This window comes from Loxodonta africana, chromosome 21 (assembly GCF_030014295.1).
Source record: "Loxodonta africana isolate mLoxAfr1 chromosome 21, mLoxAfr1.hap2, whole genome shotgun sequence".
Lineage (NCBI taxonomy): Eukaryota > Metazoa > Chordata > Mammalia > Proboscidea > Elephantidae > Loxodonta > Loxodonta africana.
In genome coordinates, this window is record NC_087362.1 from 69055628 (window position 1) to 69078331 (window position 22704).

Genomic DNA, 22704 nt, shown 5'->3' on the forward strand with positions numbered 1-22704 from the left:
ATGCCTGTTAAATCATTTAGTGAGAGTTAATGTCTTTAAAAGTCTAAAGGCAATATCTAGGCAAGACTAAGAAAACAAACATTCAAATATATCTTTCTCACTTTAGGTTAGACATGTTATATTTAATATTTTTTATGTCTTACCATCCCTGAAAAAATGAAGTGGTTTTGTTTGCAGCATCTAGAAATCTGTGATTAGTCAGTAGCATCCTGACCTTTAAGTTGGCCCTCCCTGACTATATGGTCACCGATGTGTCAGCTAGGGTTGAGCTAGGCAGCTGCTGGATCTTGGTGCACTGCGACATCCCCTGTTGAAGTGGGTTGTCTTCTGTGAGGCCACCAGTGTGTCTCACCTCAAACCCTCCGTCAACAGTCCCCTGGAAAGCAGCTCCATTAGGCTGGGTCTCGTGTGCCTCCAACAGCCCTGGTGAGAATCTAGAACCTCTGATCCTTTCCCTAACCTTGTATATAGCCACAAGCCTCACCTGTTTACATCTCCATAGAATTATCCAAAAAGAGGAGCGGAGGGGTGAGGAAGGAAGGAAAGGCCCTGCTTTCAAACCCGCTTTCCTGCAGCCTTCCCCAGTCCTGGGTTTATTAGGACTGAAGTGTGCGCTCGGCTCTAGCACAGTGGCCTGTGCAGCATTTGGGTGAGTTGTTAGGCCTGCACAGTTCCTCTGCTGAAGGCCCCTGGCCAGCCACCCTGTTACCTTGAATTCTCCAGCATGGGGTATGGGCTCCATGGGTCCTGCAGCATCACACTCCACAGGCCAATCTGCCATCACACAAAGCCTCTTGCAATAGTGTCCTCCTCTCAGCCTCCTCGGCTGCTGCTTCCCATACCTGCCCAGGTACGCGGCTGCCAGACCCGTGCACAACAGGTACGCCAGCTTCACAGTTCAGTAGAAGTTTTCTACTTGGTCTAAAATAATTTCTCAGTGAACTTCTGGGCTGCAGCTAAATGCTCTCCACTTCTTTTCCTACCTCTTCCCCAACCAGTGGTGACCTTGGACTTAATGAGCCACCTGTAAAATGGGAGGGGTTGCTAAACTAAATCTGGGGTTTTCAACTTGTTTTAAAGAGTGAATATTCCTTTCATTTATAAAAAGGAAGGGAGGGAGGGAGAGAAGGAGAGAAGAAGGAAGGGAGAGAGAGAGAGAGGGGAAATCCAAAATGTAAAACAGATCAAAATGGAGCAGCTCCATTTGAGGCAGGAGTGAGGAGGCTGGACAGGACCCAGCCTGGGCGAGTTCCCTCTCCCCCTGGGTGCAGGGAGCAAGTGAGGTAATTGCTAGAGCTGGGCTCTCTTCTCCCCTCCTTGTGCCTCACTTTCTTAGCTTAAAGTGGAAAATTGAGATGTTTTGCTGGTTTCCGTTGTATTTTGGATGGTAAACATTTAGCTTATACTAATTGGAATTTATGATCATGAAGCTTGAGTGAGGCTGGGATTTACTTTGCATCGTCTGTAAGGAAAGGATTTAAAGCCAAAGCCAAACCCATAGAGCTGCCCCATAGGGTTCCCAAGGAGCAGCTAGTGGATTCAAACTGCAGACCTTTTAGTTAGGAGCCAAGCTCTTAGCCACTGCACCATCAGAGCTCCTAAGGGAAGGGCTTGCTCCTGGTGAAATTAAGGCTGACAAGTCTCAGTACAGTTTAAGAAACAATTTCAAAGGATTTTAGCAATTGTTTTTTGGCAGTTATGCTTCTAATTACAAATGGATATTTTTAAATTATAACAGGAATTTTCTAGCCTCTTTAGAAAAATATTCCATATTGGTGTCAGAAAAGGCAGTGGGTAGAGGGGATTGGAGGTCTTTGTGGATAAAACAAGGTTGGCTGTTTGATGATTGTTTAAAATGAGTGTTGTGTACGTGGGAGTGTATTATTCTATTTTTGTATACTTGAAATTTTACATTTTGAAAAGTTATTAGAATAACCCATAATTCAAACTTCATGACTGTCTTTTCCTTCAATTTAATGCAAATTAGCAGAGTTTGCTGTGTAAATAATATATTTAAAGTTATTAAATGATGCATTAATTGACTTCTTTTAGACTCTGTTTCTGTAACCAATCAGGATTGCAATACTTAATTTCATAAATTAATTGTAGGCATCAGCTTCAGACTCAAGCAGAACTGGTATTAGAGGAAAACAAGTTGTTGATAGAGCAGCTGGAGATTCAGCAGAAGAAAGCCAAGGACGCCCAACAGGAGCATCTCCAGGAAGGTGAGAGCTCTTTCCATGAGTACCTGCAGGGCAGTGATGTCACTATTGTGTCATTTCAAACTGCAGCCCCTCCTGCTGCCCGCCCCCCCGAGGTCGAAGATGGGGGAAATCATGTTTTTTAAGAATATATTCTTTATTGAAGTGCAGCTGGTAGACGTTAAAACATGTCCAGACGTTGCCCGTAATGCACTGATTGCTTTTCTTAGACTCCACAGTATCTCTAATCATTCCATATATTTTATTTTGTAAATCAAGTTGTAGGTGACAGCTTTAGACTCAGTAGAACTGGTTTTAGGGGAAAATAGTGCCTTAGAAACGGGGAAAACCACGGGCAGTAAATATTTGGCACAACACAAGGATCTGCTCCCAAATATTTGTTGGATGAGTGAATAAATGGGAGCTCTCTAAAAAGTGTCTCTGTGCTCTTTTCCGTCCTTCAGAGCCATAGGTGTTGTGGTAATATATCACGCCTGCTCTGTGTGTCCCCTCTCGCCGTGTGTCCCCCTCTGCCCAGAGGGGCCTCCCAGCATGTGACAGTGGACTATGAAATGGGACATATTCTGAGTCATTTCTTCAGCATTGATTAAAACCAGAATTTGTGAGCACAAAAGATAGTGGTTTTTTTCATTCTTTGCTTTAGTGATTTTTCTTTTCCAGTGAAGAATGTTGTCAGACAGGAGGCTAAAAGACAAGCCGTCTTGTGGGAGCCAGTAACTCCGCTTTCTGTTTTCCCATCTGTACCTGGTTATTTAATGACTTAACTTTCCACACTGAGGCAGAGATAATTACCAACCTCCTTTCTCACTGAAGCTACTGGGCTAACATTTCCCTTGTTTCTGAGAGCCTGGTCATGTTTAAAAACCAGAGCATCTCAGAGAGTCGGACAGGCATTTCCTCCACAGGCCTTCTCCATAGACTTTGTGTGGTACAGAAATATTTGCCTTGACCCTGGGGGTGGAGGGAAGAGGGAGCCGTTGAGCCTTCTGTCTTTGTTTTCGGGATTGGCAATGACAAGGAAGTTAATTTCATATTACCGAGCTGAGGTTGTCAAGCATACCAAATCTGACAGCTGTGATGATTCTTCTAGTCACGTGGGCAGGGTGAACCTTCTGGCCTATGTGAATCCATCAGTTGCCTATACTGTTTTCCCATTTCCCAGAAACATATTAATTTTGATCAACTTAATGTTTTCCTAGAGTAGAAAGACTTGAAGTCTTATGCTGTAATATTCGTAAGTGCTAGTTTCAGTAGCTGCCAAGGAAATATACTACCATGTCATGGAAACTCTGGTGGCGTAGTGGTTAAGAGCTATGGCTGCTAACCAAAAGGTCAGCAGTTTGAATCCACTAGGTGCTCCTTGGAAGCTCTGTAGGGCAGTTCTACTCTGTCCTATAGGGTTGGTATGAGTCGGAATCGACTCGACGGCACTGGGTTTGTTTTTTTTGGGTTTTTTGTTTTTGTTTTTATTGTGTCATATAGGATGAAAATACTTACGATTTACTTTAAATGCAGGATATTAAAGCTAATGAGGAAAAGGAAGAAATACAAGAACTTTGTTTCTTAGTTTGACTGTATTTTATATCCTTGAAAATCTTGTTGTAGTTTTAGGGACGTACGTGTGCTTCCCCATCTGTGTGTGACTTAGGGCTTCAGTCTTTGGAAGGTCAGTTCCTTGGAGACTGGAACCATGTCTTGTTAAGTATCATAGTGGGCACCAGTAAAAGGTGTATAGAAGTGAATGCTTAATATAGGGCAGTGATTTCCAAGTACTAGCACTTTTAGTAATACTTCATAAGTCTCCAAAAAGATTTTTAAAAGATCATTTTTATGAGCTGACTCTCATTAGTGCTATGTATTAATCAATAATCATGTTTTATTACATGATCTTTTGTATCAAGTCTTAATCCATTCTTTTGTTTTTCAGTTTCCAAACTGACTAAACAACTTATGTTTCTGGAGACTAAAGCACAGACCCAGGAAAAGGAGCTCACCGAAAGCAAGGAGCAGCTGAAAATTTCACACAACAGATGCCAAGAGTTGAGAACACACTTGGACAGCAAAATCGCAATGAAAGTTCATGATTCAATTGTGAATGAATTAAAAAGGTAAGGATTTAATATCTTTTCAGGCATTAATGAATCACCATGTATGCTGTCATAGACGGAGTAGAGAGAGTTTGCTGAGCCTTTTTCTGATGCCTTTCAGCCACACTAATGCAGCTGTCTGAGACTGAGAATGATAAATATTTTATCGAAGTAAAATATGGCTGCCCTGGAGGGTTACAATCTGTGTTTCATGTGTGTATATGGTTTTTTTCCTGCTGTTCCTGCCTTTATTAGTTGTAGAACCAAAGGTAACTTAAAAGTAATGCAGCTAGAAACCTGGTTATCTAATAATAGGGAACTGCTTGGTAAAGTAGAGGGTCAGCGAAAAAGAGGAAGACTCAACAAGGTGGATTAACACAGTGGCTGCAACAATGGGCTCAAGCATAGCAACAATTGTGAGGATGGCCCAGGACCGGCAGTGTTCCGTTCTGTTGTACATAGGGTCGCTGTGAGTCGGAATCGACTCGATGGCATGTAACAACAGCAACAACAAGGAACTGGTTATATGAAAGGATACAGTGGTAAATGGAATACAGTGTAGCCACAATAGTCATAAAAAATGTCACAAAAGATTCTTTATGACATGGGAAAATAGCTTCTCAATCTATCTATGAATATATTTAATTTTATTGCGATAAAATACGTATAACAAAATTTTGCCATTTTAACCATTTCTAATTGTACAATTCAGTGATATTAATTCCATTCACCATGGTTTGCTACCATCACCATTATTTACTTCTAAAACTTTTCCATCACCCCAAGCTCAGTTCACTTTCAGCAGTAACTCTGCATTCTCTCCTTCCTCTGGCCCTGGTAACCACTAGTAAGCTTTTCTCGCTATACATTTGCCTGTTCTAGATATGTCATGTATTTGTCCTTTTGTGGCTGTCTTATTTCACTCAGCTTAATGCTTTCAAGGTTCATCCATGTTCATCTCTTTATGGCTGAATATTCTTTCATTTATGTATATACTACATTTTGTTTGTCCATTCATCTCTTGATGGACACTTGGGTTGTTTCCACCTTTTGACTGTTAATGAATAATGCCACAGTGACCATTAGTGTACAAGTATCTGTTTGAGTTCCTGCTTTCAGGTCTTTTGGATACCTACCTTGGAGTGGAATTGCTAGGTCAGGTGATAACTCTGGAGCCCTGGTGGCGCAGTGGTTAAGAGCTCGGCTGCTAACCAAAAGGTCTGCAGTTCAAATCCACCAGCCACTCCGTGGAAACTCTGTGGGGCAGTTCTACTCTGTCCCGCAGGGTTGGTATGAGTCAGAGTCGACTTGACAGCAATGGCTTCATGTTAATTCTATGTCTAGCTTTTTGAGGAACAACCAAAATGTTTTTCACAGTGGCTGCACCATTTTACATTCTCACCAGCAATGGATGAGGGTTCCAAATTTTCCACATCCTTGCCACCACCTGTAATTTCCAGTTTTTCTGGTAATAGCCGTCTTAGTGCATGTGAAGTGGTACCTCACTGTGGTTCTGATTTGCATCTCCCTATTGATTAGTGATTAATGATAGTCGAGCATCTCTTCTTGTCCTTATTGATCATTTCTTTGAGGAAATACCTGTTTAAGTCCTTCATCTGCGTTTTTAGTTGGGTTATCCTTTGGTTGTTGAGGTGTATAAGTTCTTTGTATATTCTGGATATTAGACCTTTATCATGTATCTGGCTCCCAAATATTTTCTCCCTTGCTGTAGGTTGTCTGTTCACTTTGTCCATAGAGTCCTTTGATACACAAAAGTTTTTAATGTTGATGAAGTCCAGTTGATCTCTTTCATCTTTTGTTGCATGTGCTTTTGGTGTCATATCTAATGTTTTCTTCTAAGAATTTTACAGTTTTAGTCCTTATATTAGGTCATTGATCCTTTTTTTTTTTTTTTTTTAATTTTGGTAAATATATATGTAACAAATAGTTCGCCTTTTCAACATTCTTCACATGTACAATTCAGTGATTAGTTATGTTAATCATGTGGTTCCAGCGTCGTCATCATCCATTCCCATATTTTCCAAAGTGGTCTTTGATATGTGGCGTGAGGTGTGGGTCCAACTTCCTTTTTTGCATGTACAGATCCAGTTGTCCCAGCACCATTTGGTGAACAGACTGTTCTTTCCCTATTGAGTAGACTTTGCACCCTTGTTGAAAATCAGTTGACTATAGGTGTATGAATTTATTTCTGGACTCTCATTCTCCTCCATTGAAGCCACAATTATATATATATATATATATATATCTCCAACCACCAATTATAAAATCATTAAATAACAATAAAATTTATTTTATTTTGTGGTGTTGTTGTTGAGAATATACACAGCAAAACCTACACCAATCCAAAGGTTTCTACATGTATAATTCAGCGACACTGATTACATTCTTTGAGTTGTGCAACCATTCTCACCTTCCTTTTCTGAGTTGTTCCTTCCTCATTAACATAAACTCATTGCCCTCTAAGGTTCTTATCTAATCTTTTGAGTTACTGTTGTTAATTTGATCCCATATAATTCTTAAAAGAGCATAGTGCTCAAGGCAGACATTTTTTACTAGTTAAGCTAAATGATTATTTGGTTTTAAGAAGACTTCAGGGGATATTTTTGGCTTAAAATTTAAAGATTATCTCAGGGCATTAGTTTCAGGAGTTCATCCGGCAAAGCCACAATATATTTTTAAGTGAAGAGATTAGGTTACAAAACAGTGTGTACAGAATGATCACAATGTTATTAAAAAAAAAAAAAAGTGTGTGTGTGTATTAAGGCAACCAACCATTCCAGTTTGCCTAGGGCTGAGGGGTTGCCCAGGAAGAAGGACTTTTAGTGCTAAAACTGGGAAAGTCCTAGGCAAACCAGAATAAGTTGGTCACTCTAGTTGTGTGTGTATATGTGTGTGTACATATATACTGTAAGTAAAAACCATAGGAAAAAATGGTAATAAAAATTTATCTTCGGTAGATTAAATTACAGGTAATTTTAATTTCTTTGTTTTTTTAAAAATATTTTCCAAGTGTTCTATTGTGAATGCATATTACGTTTGTAATAAGGAGTGGATAATTTTTTAAAAGGTGAGACTTTCAGCTCAAGATGATTGACTGAATATACCTGTGCACTTCCTGTTCAGCCCCAACCCACCCGCCTCCCTCCCTAGGCTTGCTGTCAGAGAATAAATGATTTAGTGCATAGGAAGTGCTTAGCTTGGTGCTTCAAAAAGCGCTGGCGTTTACAGTTATTGGAGTCTAATGTCTGACTCTGCTGTTACATGCTGTCCGGGCTAGATTTGTGCTTTTATATCCGAGTAGTGGAAGGGAATTTTTTTGAAGTCACGTTCATCTTTTTGATTTTATTTTCCTCCAACACCCACTTCTGTGGCTGATATTTTGTTGTGGATTGTGTCATAACCACATACTCTAACAGACCCCTAGATGCGAGTATATGAAAGTTTAAAAGGAAGCCACTGGTAGGAAGGTAATGGGAGATGTAGTCGTTGAAAAACCAAAGATGTCTGTCCCTAAATCTCTGTTATGTGGAAACGGGGCCAAAAGTGTTGTGGCTCCCAGCTCTTCAGGAATTGAGAGACCACCAGGGTGGGGACTCTGGTGTGTAAACAGATAATTACAATGGAACATAGCAGCAGTAGAGGTACTTCTGAAACCTGGGAGAGTTTAGAGGCGGGAAGGCAAAGCAGAAAGTGGTAACTCTTCCTGTACCTCCTGATTTTCTTTAATTCCTAATACATCATCGCCCCATGAGATAGCCATATAATAAACTGATTTAAATTCAGATTATTTTCATGTAGATAAGCCTTTCTTTTAACCTAGAACAAGATGCAAATAACGTATATGGTGTTTACAAATATGTATTCTCTACAGGAGCTGGAGTGTACCACTTTTTAGAAGAATGTATCTTAAAGGGGCAATAGAGGAATCCTTGTGGTGCTGTAACTTTCAATATCTTGACTGTGGTGGTAGATACACAAACCTACACACGTGATAAAATTGTACAGAACTAAATATATGTGAAGGATCCCTAGTGGGATACCATATCGGCAGCAGACCTTTCAGTTAGCAACCAAGCACTTTAACCACCGTGCCATCAGGGTTCCTTCCGTAAAGATTACAGCCTTGGAAACCATAGGGGGCAGTTCTTCTCTGTCCTGTAGGGTGGCTAAGAGTCAAAATTGACTTGGCAGCAACAAGTTTTGTTTTTTTTTAAATATATGTGCATGCACACACACAAGCGTAAGCAAAACTGAGGGAATTGGAGTAAGATCAGTGGGTTTTATCGATGTCAATATCCTGGTTGTAAGAATATATTATTGTTTTGCACAACGTTGGCACTGGGGAAATTGGGTAAAGTACAGACAGCTCTCTCTGTGTTATTTCTTACACTGCATATGAATCTACAATTAGCTCAATAAAACTTCAATTAAAAATTTAAAAATGTTAAGTTAAAAGTTAGATGATTTTATATACAGGTAGCCCAACTTACGACTGGGTTCTTTTCCAACAATTCTCTCATAAATTGGTTCTGATGTCAGTTGGATACCTCATTTTTTTTTTAAGTTTTCACTATTATTCCCTTTTATTATCAGTATCTTTATAAATCTGATCTTTGTCTTTGGGAGTTGGAAACATTACCTATAAACATCTGTGAGTGAGCATCTGAGAGTGATAACATCAGTAAATTATGTACTGCAACATTATATGTAGTACATATTACTAACAATAAAATGTACCCCCCCCCCAAAAAAAAAAAGTATTGTGGCTCAGAATAAACTGCGCTGGAGAGGGGAAGCCTTTCTGCCAGCTGGAGACTCTGAGAGGCTTTAGGCTGAGACTTAACAGGCGGGGTATACAAACTAGGGAGTGAGAAGAATGGGGACAGGGTGGCGGAGAGGAATGTTGACCCCGAAGGACTCCCTATTGTAAGCGGCACTGTTTGATTGGATAGAGGATTTATTACATGGGAAGAGGGACTGTATGAATTCAGGGAGTATGTGTTTGTTATGGGTTGAATTGTTTCCCACAAAAATATGTATTAAAATCCTGGCCCCCCCATACCTTTAAATATGATCCTGTTTGGAAATAGCGTTTTTTGTTATGTTAATTAGGTCATACCCTCGTAGGGTGGGTTCTAAATCTAATCACTTCCAAGTTCTTAAAAGAGCAGAATGGATGAGACACACACACATGGGCAAGATAGACACCATCTGAGGATCGGCTGCAAGCCAAGGAACCAAGGAATGCCCAGGGCTGCCATCAAGGAAGGAATTGACATGGCCGAGACCCTAGTTTGGACTTTTAGCCTCCAGAGCTGTGAGGAAACAGATTTCTGCTCTTTAAAGCCACCCACTTGTGGTATTTCTGTTAAGGCAGCAATAGGTAACTGAGACAGTATTTTACCAAGGCTTGGCGGAAAGATAGACAAAGCAAGGAGAAGGAAACTCAAAGTGTTTTTGTTTTAGCTACCACAGACATGAAGTAAGCCAAGGACATCTTGGCGTTTGGCCAAATGGAGCAGATGAGCCACTGAGGCTGAAAGACACTTGCCCTCTGATTGCCTCAATTAGAAAGATCCCTTTCCATTGCTAATATCATAATAGAGATAAACCACATGCAGAAGAAGTAATTATTAACTAGAAGTAAAAGAGCTATCTAACTAGCTCCCTTATTGGAGGAAAGTCTGAGGAGGAGTTTGGGAAAGGTTGTGCAAAGATGAGATCATGAAGAAAAAGGTTAAATTGATCCTGTGTTTGGAGAGCTTCTAGTTATGGTGCATTTCTGCTGTTTCTCTTATTCTGGCTGAAGTCAGTGTAGATAATAAATATGGGTTGTGTATCCCTTTTGTCTTATTTATTCTACCTGTTGGCATCCCTGCTTGGAAGGAACTGTGGAATGGGAAATGGCCGAAAGCTATTTTCCTAGTGAACTGTCCAGTTGGCTTATAATTGGACTGGTGATTACACCTGGAAGCTTAGATTGCTGTCTTTGCTTTTACTGTTGCCTAGATAGGTTGAGGAGCCCTGGTGGCGTAGTGGTTAAGATCTCGGGTGTTAACCCAAAGGTTGACAGTTTGAATCCACCAGCCGCTCCTTGGAAACCCTATGAGGCAGTTCTGTTCTGCCCTGTAGGGTCCCTATGAGTTGAAATTGACTCGACGGCAGTGAGTTTTGGGTAGGTTGAGCCTACTAAAGATAAGTAAAAAAAAAGAAAAAAGGTGGGGAAAAATAGGATATCAACCCACTTTTCTAAAGAAATTTAGCAAACCTTGTTGGGCAAAGCTAAGGGTTTAGAGCAACTGGAGGTCTCTACAAAGGAAAGCCTTCTTTATCCTGACTTAGATAAAGAAACCTGTATCTTAAATTGAACCTAGCCAGTCCACATACCTCATCTATGTACACAGAGTCCCAGTTAGCAGTCAGGGAGACTCCAGGGCAGAAAGTCAATCTACTTACACAATACACACCAAATACCCAGTTCTTCATCCTAAGATAAGGGCGGATGATGAGATTTGAACAGACAGCAGGAATCACTATGCATAATGGGAAAACAAACAAACAAAGCCGCATCCATCTTCCCTTGGTTCTTCCTGCATCGTTCAATATCTTGCCCACAGAATCCTTCAAAATGGCAACTTGAGGCTTGAGTTTTTTCTTCAATTCTTTCAGCTTGAAAAATGCTGAGCATCTTCTTCCCTTTTGACTTTCTAACTCCAGGTCTTTGTACATGCCATTATAATACTTTACTTTGTCAAGCTGCTCTTTGAAATCTTCTGTTCAGCTCTTTTACTTCATTATTTCATCCGTTTACTTTAGCTACTTGACATTCAAGAGCAAGTTTCAGAGTCTCTTCTGACATCCATTTTGGTCTTTTCTTTCTTCCCTGTCTTTTTATTGACCTCTTGCTTTTTTCAGGAAATCCTGGTGGTGTAGTGGTTCAGTGCTACAGCTGTTAACCAAAGGGCTGGCAGTTCAAATCTACCAGGTGCTCCTTGGAAACCCTGTGGGGCAGGTCTACCCTGTCCTATAGGGTTGCTATGAGTCAGAATTGACTCTATGGCAATGGGTTTGGTTTGGTTTCTTCATATGTGATATTCTTGATGTTAATCCCACAACTCTTCTGGTCTTCAGTCTTTAGCGTTCAGTGCATCAAATCTCTTCTCGAGATGGTCTGTAAATTCAGGTAGGATATACTGAAGGTTGCACTTTGGCTCTCATGGACTTATTTTTTTTCAGCATCAACTTGAACTTGCATGTGAGCAATTGATGGTCTGTTCCGCATTTGGCCCTGGCCTTTTTCTGACTGATGATATTGAGCTTCTCCATCATCTCTTTCCACAGACATAGTAAATTCAATTCCTGTTCATTCCATCCGGTGAGGTCCACGTGAGTAGTCAATGTTTATATTGTTGAAAAAGGTATTTGCAATGAATAAGTCATTGGCCTTGCAAAATTCTATCATGTGATCTCCGGTATCGTTCCTATCACCAAGGCCATGTTTTCCAATTACCAACCCTTCTTCTGTGTTTCCAACTTCTGCATTCCAATCATCAGTAATTATCAATTCATTTTGATTGCATGTTTGATCAATTTCAGACTGCAGAAGTTGGTAGAAATCTTCGGTTTCTTCGTCTTTGCGTTAGTAATTGGTACATAAATTTGAATATTCATTGTATTAACTGGTCTTCCTTGTAGGTTGTATGGACATTATCCTATCACTGACCACGCTGTACTTCAGGATGGATCTTGAAATGTTCTTTTTGACAATGAATGCAACACCATTCCTCTTCAATTTGGCATTTCCGGCATAGTAGACCATCTGATTATCCAATTCAGAATGGCCAGTACCAGTCCATTTCAGCTCACTAATGCTTAGGATTTTGATCTTTATGCACTCCATTTCATTTTTGATGACTTCCAATTTTCCTAGATTCATACTTCATACATTCCGGGTTCCTATTATTATTATTAGTAGATGTTTGTAGCTGTTTCTTCTCATTTTGAGTCATGCCATATTAGCAAATGAAGGTCCGGAGAGCTTGACTCCATCCACATCATTAAGGTTGACTCTTCTTTGAGGAGACAGCCCTTTCCCAGTTGTATTTTGAGTGCCTTCTTCCAACCTGAGGGGCTCGTCTTCTGGCAGTCTACCAGATCCTGTTCTGCTGCTATTCATAAGGTTTTCCTTGGCCAATACCCCCGCACCGCCCCCCATCAGGGTCTTTTTTTGTGTGTGTGCTTTAGATGAAGGTTTATAGAACAAACTAGCTTCTCATTAAACAGTTAGTACACATATTGTTTTATGACATTGGTTAACAACCCCACGACATGTCAAGACTCTCCATTCTCTACTTTGGCTTCCCTATTACCAGCTTTCCTGTCCCCTCCTGCCTTCTAGTCCTTGCCCCTGGGCTGGTGTGCCCCTTTAGTCTTGTTTTATTTTATGGGCGTGTCTAATCTTTGGCTTAAGGGTGAACTTCAGGCGTGATTTCATTACTGAGCTAAAAGGGTGTCAGGGGGCCACGGTCTCAGGGTTTCTCTAGTCTCTGTCAGGCCAGTAAGCCTGGTCTTTTTTTGTGAGTTAGAATTTTGTTCTATATTTTTCTCCAGCTCTGTCCAGAACCTTCTATTGTGATCCCTGTCAGAGCAGTTAGTGGTGGTAGCTGGGCACCATCTAGTTGTACTGGACACAGTCTAGTGGAGGCCGTGGTAGTTGTGGTCCATTAGTCCTTTGAACTAATCTTTCCCTTGTGTCTTTGGTTTTCTTCATTCTCCCTTGCTCTAGACAGGATAGATTGGCGCACGCAGGCTTTTAAGACCCCAGATGCTACTCAACAAAGTAGGGTGTAGAACATTGTCTTTATAAACTATGTTATGCCAATTGAGCGAGATGTTCACTGAGACCAAGGTCCCCGCGGCCCTTAGCCTAGTAATTTGGTCCCTCAGGAAGTTTGAATGTGTCTATGGAGCTTCCATGACCTTGTTCACTGGCCAATTTTTTTTAGAAACAGATCACCAGGTTCTTCTTCCTAGTTTGTCTTAGTCTGAAAGCTCCACTGAAACCCGTCCACCATGGGCGACCTAGCTGGTATTTGAAATACCGGTGGCACAGTTTCCAGCATCACAGCAACATGCAAGCCACCATGGTATGACAAACTGAAAGAGGAGTTGTAGAAACCATTCTAGAAAACAGAAAATGAGTGAATGGTCCCTAACTCATTTTGTGAGGCTAATATAACCTTGATACCAAAGCCCAAAGTTACCATTAAATTTCACTAATGATCCTTAATGTAGAGACTCTAAATAAAAGTATTAAAAATAGCTGTGAACTTCCTTAGTGGTAATGTATATCTATTTTTCACTTGCTTGCCAGAAGCAAACCTTATTATAAATTTGGAATTATGTTTCCAATCTATTTTTTATTTTCACATGAATAGCATGTAGTATTTTTTGGCATATCTTAAGTTTACGTACATGAATTTATACTTTAAGTACAATGTGCATCTTGATTTTTTTTCACTCAGTTTTTCAAAACATCATTTCATGTTGGGATAGATATATGGTATATTCTTTTTAACTGCTGCATGGTGGCATTCTATCATATAAGCCACTACATTTTACTTAGTCTATTGATGGAAGTTGAAGCTATTTTTAAGTTTGTTCCTGTCAATAATGCTGCAAAGCTTTCTTGGATGTGTCATCTTTTGCAAATCTGCAAAAGTTTCTCTAGAACGCATGCCTAGAAGTGGCAGTGTTGAGCCACAGAGTGAACGCATTTCTAGATTTTGATACTGCGCTCTGTGGCTGTGCACTCGCAACAACACACTCCCAATATGAATGTCTTTGGTTGCTTTTCATCATGAACTTTTCTGTGCTGGTTGATTGGTACTAGATGGGTTTATTAGTGTGGCAAAAATACTTTTAAATAAAATTCTAAAATAAAAACAAAAGGCAGTAGAGAAAAAAGACAAAAGGTGAATTTAATTCAAGCCTCCATTCTGTGATATTTGCTCAGGAGTGTCCTCTGCTCTGTGGCTAACTAGTATTGGTAGGGCTCACAGTAAACCAGAAAGCAATGGCAGCTGCCTGGAAAACTGCTAACTGGGTGTTCAGAGAGCCACTGTAGTTTGAGCTCACTGAAATGAGAAGAATGATGAGGACTACAAACACATGCAACCTGAGGCTTGTTCGCCAGCCAGCCAGCAAGCCAAGGAATAAACCTCACATGATACCCAGAAAGACCACATCTCTCAGATCATTGGGCAACCTCTGTGTCCATGGTCCTGCCTACTTAGTCCTGGTTATTGCATGAAAATTGACTGAGAAAGCCAGTGAAGAAATACCTCATTTCTTAAGCACTGTTTTGTCAGAATTATACATTGAAATTATATGCCCCCTCTTGGTTTTTTTTTTGGGGGGGGATGTGTTCTCTTATCATAAAACGTATAATCATATTAATATGAAATAAAATTTATTTTAGTATTAGGATTTTTTGGCAATTATAGAAATTAAGCTGTCTTAAATTTTTTCTGGAGGTAATTAGGGTCCCTGTGAGTTGGAGCCAACAGTATCTCACAGCAACAACAAAATATATATGCACAAACACAAGCAAAAATTGTGGGCAAAAGAAGGGTTTAGAGGGCAGATGCCATCCAAGAAGATGCAGCACACTGTCTGTCCTGTCCTCTGGGAGCTCCCAGGTATGGAGAGGTTTCCTCAGAGGCCTTCCAAATGATCCACAAAGGACTGAGAGCCGGGATGTTTATCACTTGTCTAGCAGTGACTGCCTTATGTAAGCCTCTGTGTACTGGTACATGCGTTGATGTTTTTCTCTTTCAGCCAGCTGCAGAAGGAAGAAGAGAAAGGAAGTTCTGAGCTGGAAGAGTTGATGGAAAAGTTGACAGTCCTGCAAGTACAGAAAAAGAGCCTGCTTTTAGAGAAGAACAATTTGACAGTTAAAAACAAAGCCCTGGAAGCTGAACTTGAAATGGCACAGAAAATAAATAGGTTTATTATTTTTTTCTTAAGCTTACTTTTTTAAATACATTCTATAATAAAGATAGCTGGAGAATGTTCTATTTCATTTCCTCTATCTTTTATTTTTCTCATAGTGTTCTAAAATGGGAATGGGTCATTGAGATTGTTGGATAGCAAAATAAAAGTGTGGCAAGAGCTTTTCTGTGGACCAACCTTTTCAAGTCTATAGTTCAAGGATTATTGATAGTCATGATGATGACCTTAAGACTCCGAAAGTTCTAGAAGTGTGTTCCTAACCGTTTCCCAAAAATCTGCTTTGGGGTTACCAAACCAAAAAACCAAACCCATTGCCATCAAGTTGATTCTGATCCATAGCAACTCTATAGGACAGAGTAGAACTGGCTCATAGGGTTTCCAAGGCTGTAATTTTTATAAAGGCAGACTGCCACATCTCTCTCCCGCAGAGTGGCTGATGGGTTTGAACTTCCGATCTTGCGGTTAACAGTTGAGCACTTAACCACTGCGCCACCAGCGCTCCTTACTTTGGGATTAAAGGGTCTCTTTTTGAATAGTATCTTTTAGAATGTGAGCCAAGAAATCAATAAAATAGTAAGTAATTAGCCTTTTAATTGATTACGCATGTGTGATTCATATTGATGTGATTTGGAGTCAGTAATGGAGCCTTGTGGTGCAGTGGTTAAGTGTTCAGCTGCTAACCAAAAGGTCAGCTGTTCAAATTCACCAGGCGCTCCTTGGAAACTCCATGGGGCAGTTCTACTCTATCCTATAGGGTTGCTATGAATCGGAATTGACTCTAGAGCAATGGGGTTGATTTGGTTTTTTGGAGTCAATAATTATGCTTGGTTTAAAGTTAAATTCAATTACCTCATCTGATCTTCAAACTTAATAGGAGATTTAGATTGTTGAAGAGTAACATTGAAACACTAACATACTTGATATTTTTTAATACGGATATTCATATGCCGTAGCCATTCAGGCTAATGAGTTTTTTATTCCACCATTTTGGGGAAACGCTATAGGAGATCTCAGAAGAAAATTGACACCCTCAAAAAGCAGGTGGAAAAAGCCATGCAGAATGAGATGTCTGCTCACCAATATTTGGCCAGTCTTGTCGGACTGGCAGAGAATATGACTCAAGAACGTGACGGTCTCATGTGTTTGGTAAGTTCTCTCAAAGTTACTTCAAGTAAACTGCAAGTTAATATACAAACATCATTTTAAGAATTTTTTTTTTTAATTGATCCATAAAACCTTCATCCTTCTGAATTTCAACCACAAATTTTCAAATTCCTCAAAATTTTATCTTTTAATCATGGGGGAAAAACATTTCATGTTTGGTGAATGACTCAAACTTTTAAAATAATGTCAAATGATATTTTAAAAGGTAAAATAATAAAATTGGTTTATCAAAGTAGGCACAGCAGTCATCAAGGCATGTATTATACCTCCAAACATATCTTTATGTTCTTTCTGGGAAGCTGCCTAATATTTTCCCTGTTTGAGGATCAAACATAAAACTTGTAGAGAGGCTAAATAGAGTTCATCCTAAGGAAATACTTTAAATGGGCGCAAAGATGTAGCTACAGTAATACTCATCCCAGCATTGCTTATTATAGCACCAGTTCCAGGGCAGGTAATTGATTGAATAAATTATTGGTGGGCCTAGATGGTAGAGCACTAGACAGCCAACAAGACTGTTGCTGTGACGTCATTCCAGACATCTATACATAGACAGCATATCGTGGGGTGAAAGAAGACAGATGATCAATACATGTGTACAGGGGCACAGATTTATACACAGCGAGAAAAGTCTCATAGGATTTACTCCAAAATATTAACAGTGAGTTGTCTAAGTGATGGATTAGAGCGAATTTTTTAAAAATATTTTTATTTATCTTTATTTTATTATTTTCCTCCATTAAAAACATTGGTAATGTATATTTAAACGTGTTTATTTAAACAACTTTGCAAATCTCTGGTAATATCACATTAAAAATAATAGTTTAATGGGTGTCATTACAAAAGAAATCGGTAGCCTTTTTTGTTTCGTTGTGCTTTATGTGAAAGCTTACAGAGCAAATTAGTTTCTCATTAAACAATTAATACACAAGTTGTTTCGTGACATTGGTTGTCAACCCTGTGACATGTCAACACTCTCCCTTTCTCCACTTCGAGTTTCCCGTTTCCATTTGTCCAGCTTTCTGTCCCCTCCTGTCCTCTCGTCCTTCCCCCTGGGCTGGTGTGCCCATTTAGTGTCATAATTGTGGTTGAGCTATGTGTATTATTGTTTGTTTTATAGGCCCTGTCTAATCTTTGGCTGAAGGGTGAACTTCAGGAGTGACTTCAGTACTGAGTTAAAAGGGTGTCTGGGGCCTTACTCTCAGGGAAAGCAGTAGGTTTCCTAAGAGCATCTGAGAAACCAGCAAACTTGGAAGTAACTTGGCCCTTCTTTGGGGTGAATGAGGTGTGGGGACTCTGTCAGGATATGTCACATGCTTATCCCTCTTTGTTAAAAAGATATTAAATTCCTCCATAGAAAAATGGACAGAGGATTTTACCCTTGATTATATAAGAGGAAATATAAACAGTACATAGTTTTTTTGGGAGGAGAGGGGAATGTTCATCTTTATTTGTGATAAAGGGAATGCAAACTAAACCAGCCTTGTACTTAAACTAATGTTAAAAAATTTTTTTTAAATAGTAGTTGCTGATGGGAATGTGGTAAGCCTGGTCACATACTACTGGTGGTTTCTAAGTCCTTCCTTGAGTCTTCTAGAAAGCAATTTGACATAGCATGTTAAAAAAAAAAAAAAAAAAACCCAGTGCCATCAAGTCAATTCCGACTCATAGTGACCCTATAGGACCTTGAAAGCATTCAGACCTTCAGACCCAAGACTCCCCTTCCCAAGAAGTTACTATTCCCAACAAAAACGTTAAACTCTATAGGGTCACTGACTTCTGTAGCACTGCTGAGTGCCAATTTCCTCCTCTGTTGGATCTTTTGGGTTTACCAACAGGGATACTGAGAAGGCAAAGCAAAAGCTTTTTGAGAAATGTAAAGTGCCAAACAAATCCATTTACCCAGCAAACATTCACGGGGACCTGCCTGTCACGTGTCAGTGCCTCTGTAAATACAAAGCCATTTTGTGTCAGGGGCATGAGCAGGACACGCAGGTTTCCCCATCCCTGGGATGCGGGTCCTGAACCTTCCATGTGGGCTGGAGAACATCACCAGCTTCAGTGATGAGGTCCCGACCCGCTTTGACCCAACACAGCCCTTCTTCAGCCCACCCCTTATATTTGTGGGTCCCCAGTGGAAATACAAATGGAGGTCCACGTACTGTGTGACCAAATATGTAAGTTAGAAATCAAGCCGAAAGACTGTTAATAGAATATGTTCCCTCCTGCCTTGACTTATGTAATGGCCCAAAGCCAGGCTTGAATTCCCAATTCTCACATCCCCCAGAGTCACAGTTGAAATGTAGGACCTGGGGGGAACTGCCCTTATCTCATTTCTAGCTCCCCCACCATTGTCCATATTTATTGGTAAGAATTAATACAAACCCAATCCCTAAAATGTGAAGATTAATCAAATCCCTACTTCTCAATTATCTCTGACACCAGCTGCCCACACAGCATTCTCTGTCTTTGCCTCTACCATCTGGAGCTAGGTCAGAGCTCACAAGTTGAAAGGACACTGTCCTTCAGGTTGCCAGATAGGCAGATGATAGTCACAAACTCAGGAGTCCACATGATACCCTTACTTCTGACCTGCCGGCCACAAATGTGAGGTTTTCCCATTCCCCTTCAGGATGCCAGCCTCCCCTGAGCTCCATCACTTTCACCCGCTGGCTCCCACTACCCCTCTGAGTTTGATAATTCACTGGAATGAGTCACAGAACTTACTAATAATTAGAGATTTACTATAGAAAAAGGATACAGATCAGAATCGTAAGGAAGAGACACATGAGTGAGATCTGGGAGCGTTCCCAACTTGGAGCTCCCATATCCCAAAGAGGGCAGGTCATCTTGCCTCTGCCAACCAGGAACCTCTTGGAGCCTCTGCGTTCAGAGCCTTTATTGGCCTTAATCATCACTACATCACGACTGAGGCATCACTAGTCATGATTGAGGCCTTCTTGCATATGCATGATAGGTTAAATCATGCCTCCGGAGGTTAATTGCTACCAGGAGGTCCTTCTGCTCTGGTCAGCCCCTACTCATTAGCACAAACACTCAGGTGGTCTAGAGGTTTTAGAAATAGGCACCTCAATTACTCAGGAAATTCCAAAAGTTCTCTCTCAGAAACCAAGAGAAAAGGCCAAATTGTTTTTGTTTCTTTTAAGGTGATTCATTACCATATGCCATGCAGAGAGTTGCCAGGACATCTGGGCAGGGCACTCTAGACAGGCCCCCAGGGTAGGCATGTCCTACCCTGGACATGCTCTGCAAGCTCCTTGCCCCAGGGAGCATCATGGCCAAGTTAGCTCTGTCCAGGGTGGCATTGGCTGCTTCTGCCATCTGTACCCTCCCCTGAGACTGTGGGCTGTGTACGCTTGCCTCACCGTATCCTGATCTTCTGGGCCTTGTGAGCGCCCCCCCTACACACCAATCCACACTCTAACAGAGGCTACTCTGTTCAACCTTGGGAAATTTTCACTGCTTCCCTATGGCTACAAACAACTTAGTTGTTGCTGTTAGTTGCCATTGAGTCAATTCCAATTCATAGTGACCCTGTAGGACAGAGTAGAACTGCCCAATAGGGTTTCTAAGGCTGTAATCTTTACAGGAGCAGGTCACCAGGTCTTTTCTCCTGCAGAGCAGCTGGCGGATTCAGACCTATGACCACAAATAACTTTAAAATTCCCCAAATACTAGTTCACCATCTTTCGCTTATCCAATTTCTGTAGGCGACCCAATAGCCTTAGACACTGACATCTTAATTTCTAATCCTGTATCTTGTATAGATTTTCCTTGTGATTTGTGGCAAATCATTTAACTCTCTGTGTTTCTTTCTGGAAAAATCAAAACTGTCACCACCAGCCTACCTTAGAAGGGATGCTCATCTTTATTTTTTTTGTTTCTACCCTTTAATTTTAACATTTGAAATAGGTAATTTATAATGTGTAGAGTTCATTTTCCATCCGGAGATTAATCTAAATTATTCAGGTTCAAGTGACATCCCTCTTGGACATACTGCCCGCCATGTTCTGTGTGGAGAGCAGCATTATGCATCAACGTATTTCACATTCAGTTATCCTCAATTTTGTAATCATGTAAATTACTGAAGTTAAAAAGTTTATTTGCATCTTGGCAAATATTTCTTGGATGTGATTTGAAGGAATTATTTATCCCATAAAAATAGAGAAGTGTTCTGGAAGCCATAACAATCTTCACTTTCCCTTGTCCATGGGGCTAGATCTTCCATTTGTGCCCAGGAGGGGTACCCAGGATGCTGTTCCCTTCTCTTGCCCCCTCCTCAGATGTGGGTGGGCCATTACTCAACCCACACACAAGGGGTCAGGGAGTGATGGTAACAGGTAGGCCAAGACACACAACGGTTCAGGGAGGGATGGGAACAGGTAGGCCAAGACAAGTGGCAGGGTGGGGATAATTTGTGAGTAATAATACTCTTTGAAGAAGAATTTTTTATTTGACCTTTTCTACAACACAAAGAGTCCATAATTTTTTTGTTTCTACTTAGGCTAAATGTTTAGAAAGTGAGAAACATGGAGTTCTCAACAAAATAATACAAGGCAATATTCGCTTGGGAAAATTAGAGGAAAAAGTCAAGGTAAGTAGTCATTAGCCTCAGAGACTGGATTTCCAATGGGAATGAAGGCCTGCAGATTTCTGTGTTTAAGAAAATGACACATTTTGCATGAGGGCTGTCCCTAATCAGAACAGACCAGTATAAGGGTTCATTGGCAGAAATAGCACCTCTCATTTAATAAACTACAAAAAATCCCCACCATAAAATACTATGCTGCTCTGGACTGGACCAAAAGCAAAGAAGTTTCCGGGATAAACTGAATCCTTCAAAGGTCAGCGGAGCAAGGGCAGGTTTGGGGACTGTGGCTTAAGAGGACTTCTAAGTCAATTGGCAAAATAATTCTATTATGAAAACATACTGCATCCCACTTTGAAATGTGGCGTCTGGGGTCTTAAATGCTAACAAGCGGCCATCTAAGATGCATCAATTGGTCTCAACCCACCTGGATCAAAGGAGAATGAAGAACACCAAGGTCACAAGATAACTAAGAGTCCAAGAGACAGAAAGGGCCACATGAACTAGAGACATCATCCTGAGACCAGAAGAACTAGATGGTGCCTGGCTACAACCGATGACTGCCCTGGCAGGGAGCACATCAGAGAACCCCTGAGGGAGCAGGAGATCAGTGGGATGCAGACCCCAAATTCTCACAAAAAGACCATACTTAATGGTCTGACTGAGACTAGAGGAATCCCGGCGGTCATGGTCCCCAAACCTTCTGTTGGCCCAGGACAGGAACCATTCCCGAAGACAACTCAGCAGTCGTGAAAGGGACTGGACAGTGGGTAGGAGAGAGATGCTGATGAAGAGTGAGCTAATGATATCAGGTGGACACTTGAGACTGTGTTGGCATCTCCTGTCTGGAGGGAGGATGGGAGGATAGAGAGAGTTGGAAGCTGGCAAAATTGTCACGAAAGGAGAGACTGGAAGGGCTGACTCATTAGAGGGAGAGCAAGTGGGAGAACGGAGTAAGGTGTATATAAACTTATATGTGACAGTCTGACTTGATTTATAAACATTCACTTGAAGCTCAATAAAAGTTAATTAAAAAAAAAAAAAATCAGCCATTGAAAACCCTGTGAAGCACAGTTCTACTCTGATACACATGGGGTTGCCGTAAGACAAGGTTGACTGATGGCTTCTGGTTTTTATTGACATTTAGGTTGGGTAACTCTTGATCGTTGAGTACATGTCTTACAGTTCCTTTTTAAAAAAATATGTTTCTAAGTATGTTATTATTTTTATGGTATTTTAATACACTTATTTTCTTTAAAATATATCCGTAAACAATCTTTTAAATGTTTTTATGCGTAAGTCTTCCTTAATGAACATCGTCAATTGTTGATCAAATAAAATCAGATGTGGCTTGTCTTTAAGGCCTATTTCATGAAGTAAAATCTCCCTGTGTACATGCAGGTGGATTTAAGGCTGTTTCGAGGCAGTTCACCTGGCTATTACATGAGATATAAATAAATGCTTTTATTTTGTTTAAATAACTTTCTAATTTGCTTCACTAGTAAAATTGCTAAAATACCCCCCCAAAAGAAACCCAAAAACCAGTTGCTGTCGAGTTGATTGTAACACATGTCAACCTTGTGTACGT

The 22704-nt window shown here is 40.5% G+C and overlaps 1 protein-coding gene across 8 annotated transcripts in view; it reads left to right on the forward strand.

Moving 5' to 3' along the window:
- The window catches only part of CEP89 (centrosomal protein 89), a 96053-nt gene that overhangs the window by 48887 nt on the left and 24462 nt on the right, over window positions 1-22704 (forward strand). For all 8 annotated transcript variants that reach the window (XR_010318916.1, XR_010318917.1, XR_010318915.1 and 5 more), the window contains exons 13-17: window positions 2117-2225; window positions 4150-4330; window positions 15170-15337; window positions 16348-16489; window positions 21033-21122. Coding sequence is in view for 4 of the 8 variants with exons in the window: in XM_064274101.1 (XP_064130171.1) it covers window positions 2117-2225; window positions 4150-4330; window positions 15170-15337; window positions 16348-16489; window positions 21033-21122 (690 nt within the window). In the remaining 4 variants the exon portion in view is untranslated. The remainder of the gene's footprint in view (window positions 1-2116; window positions 2226-4149; window positions 4331-15169; window positions 15338-16347; window positions 16490-21032; window positions 21123-22704) is intronic.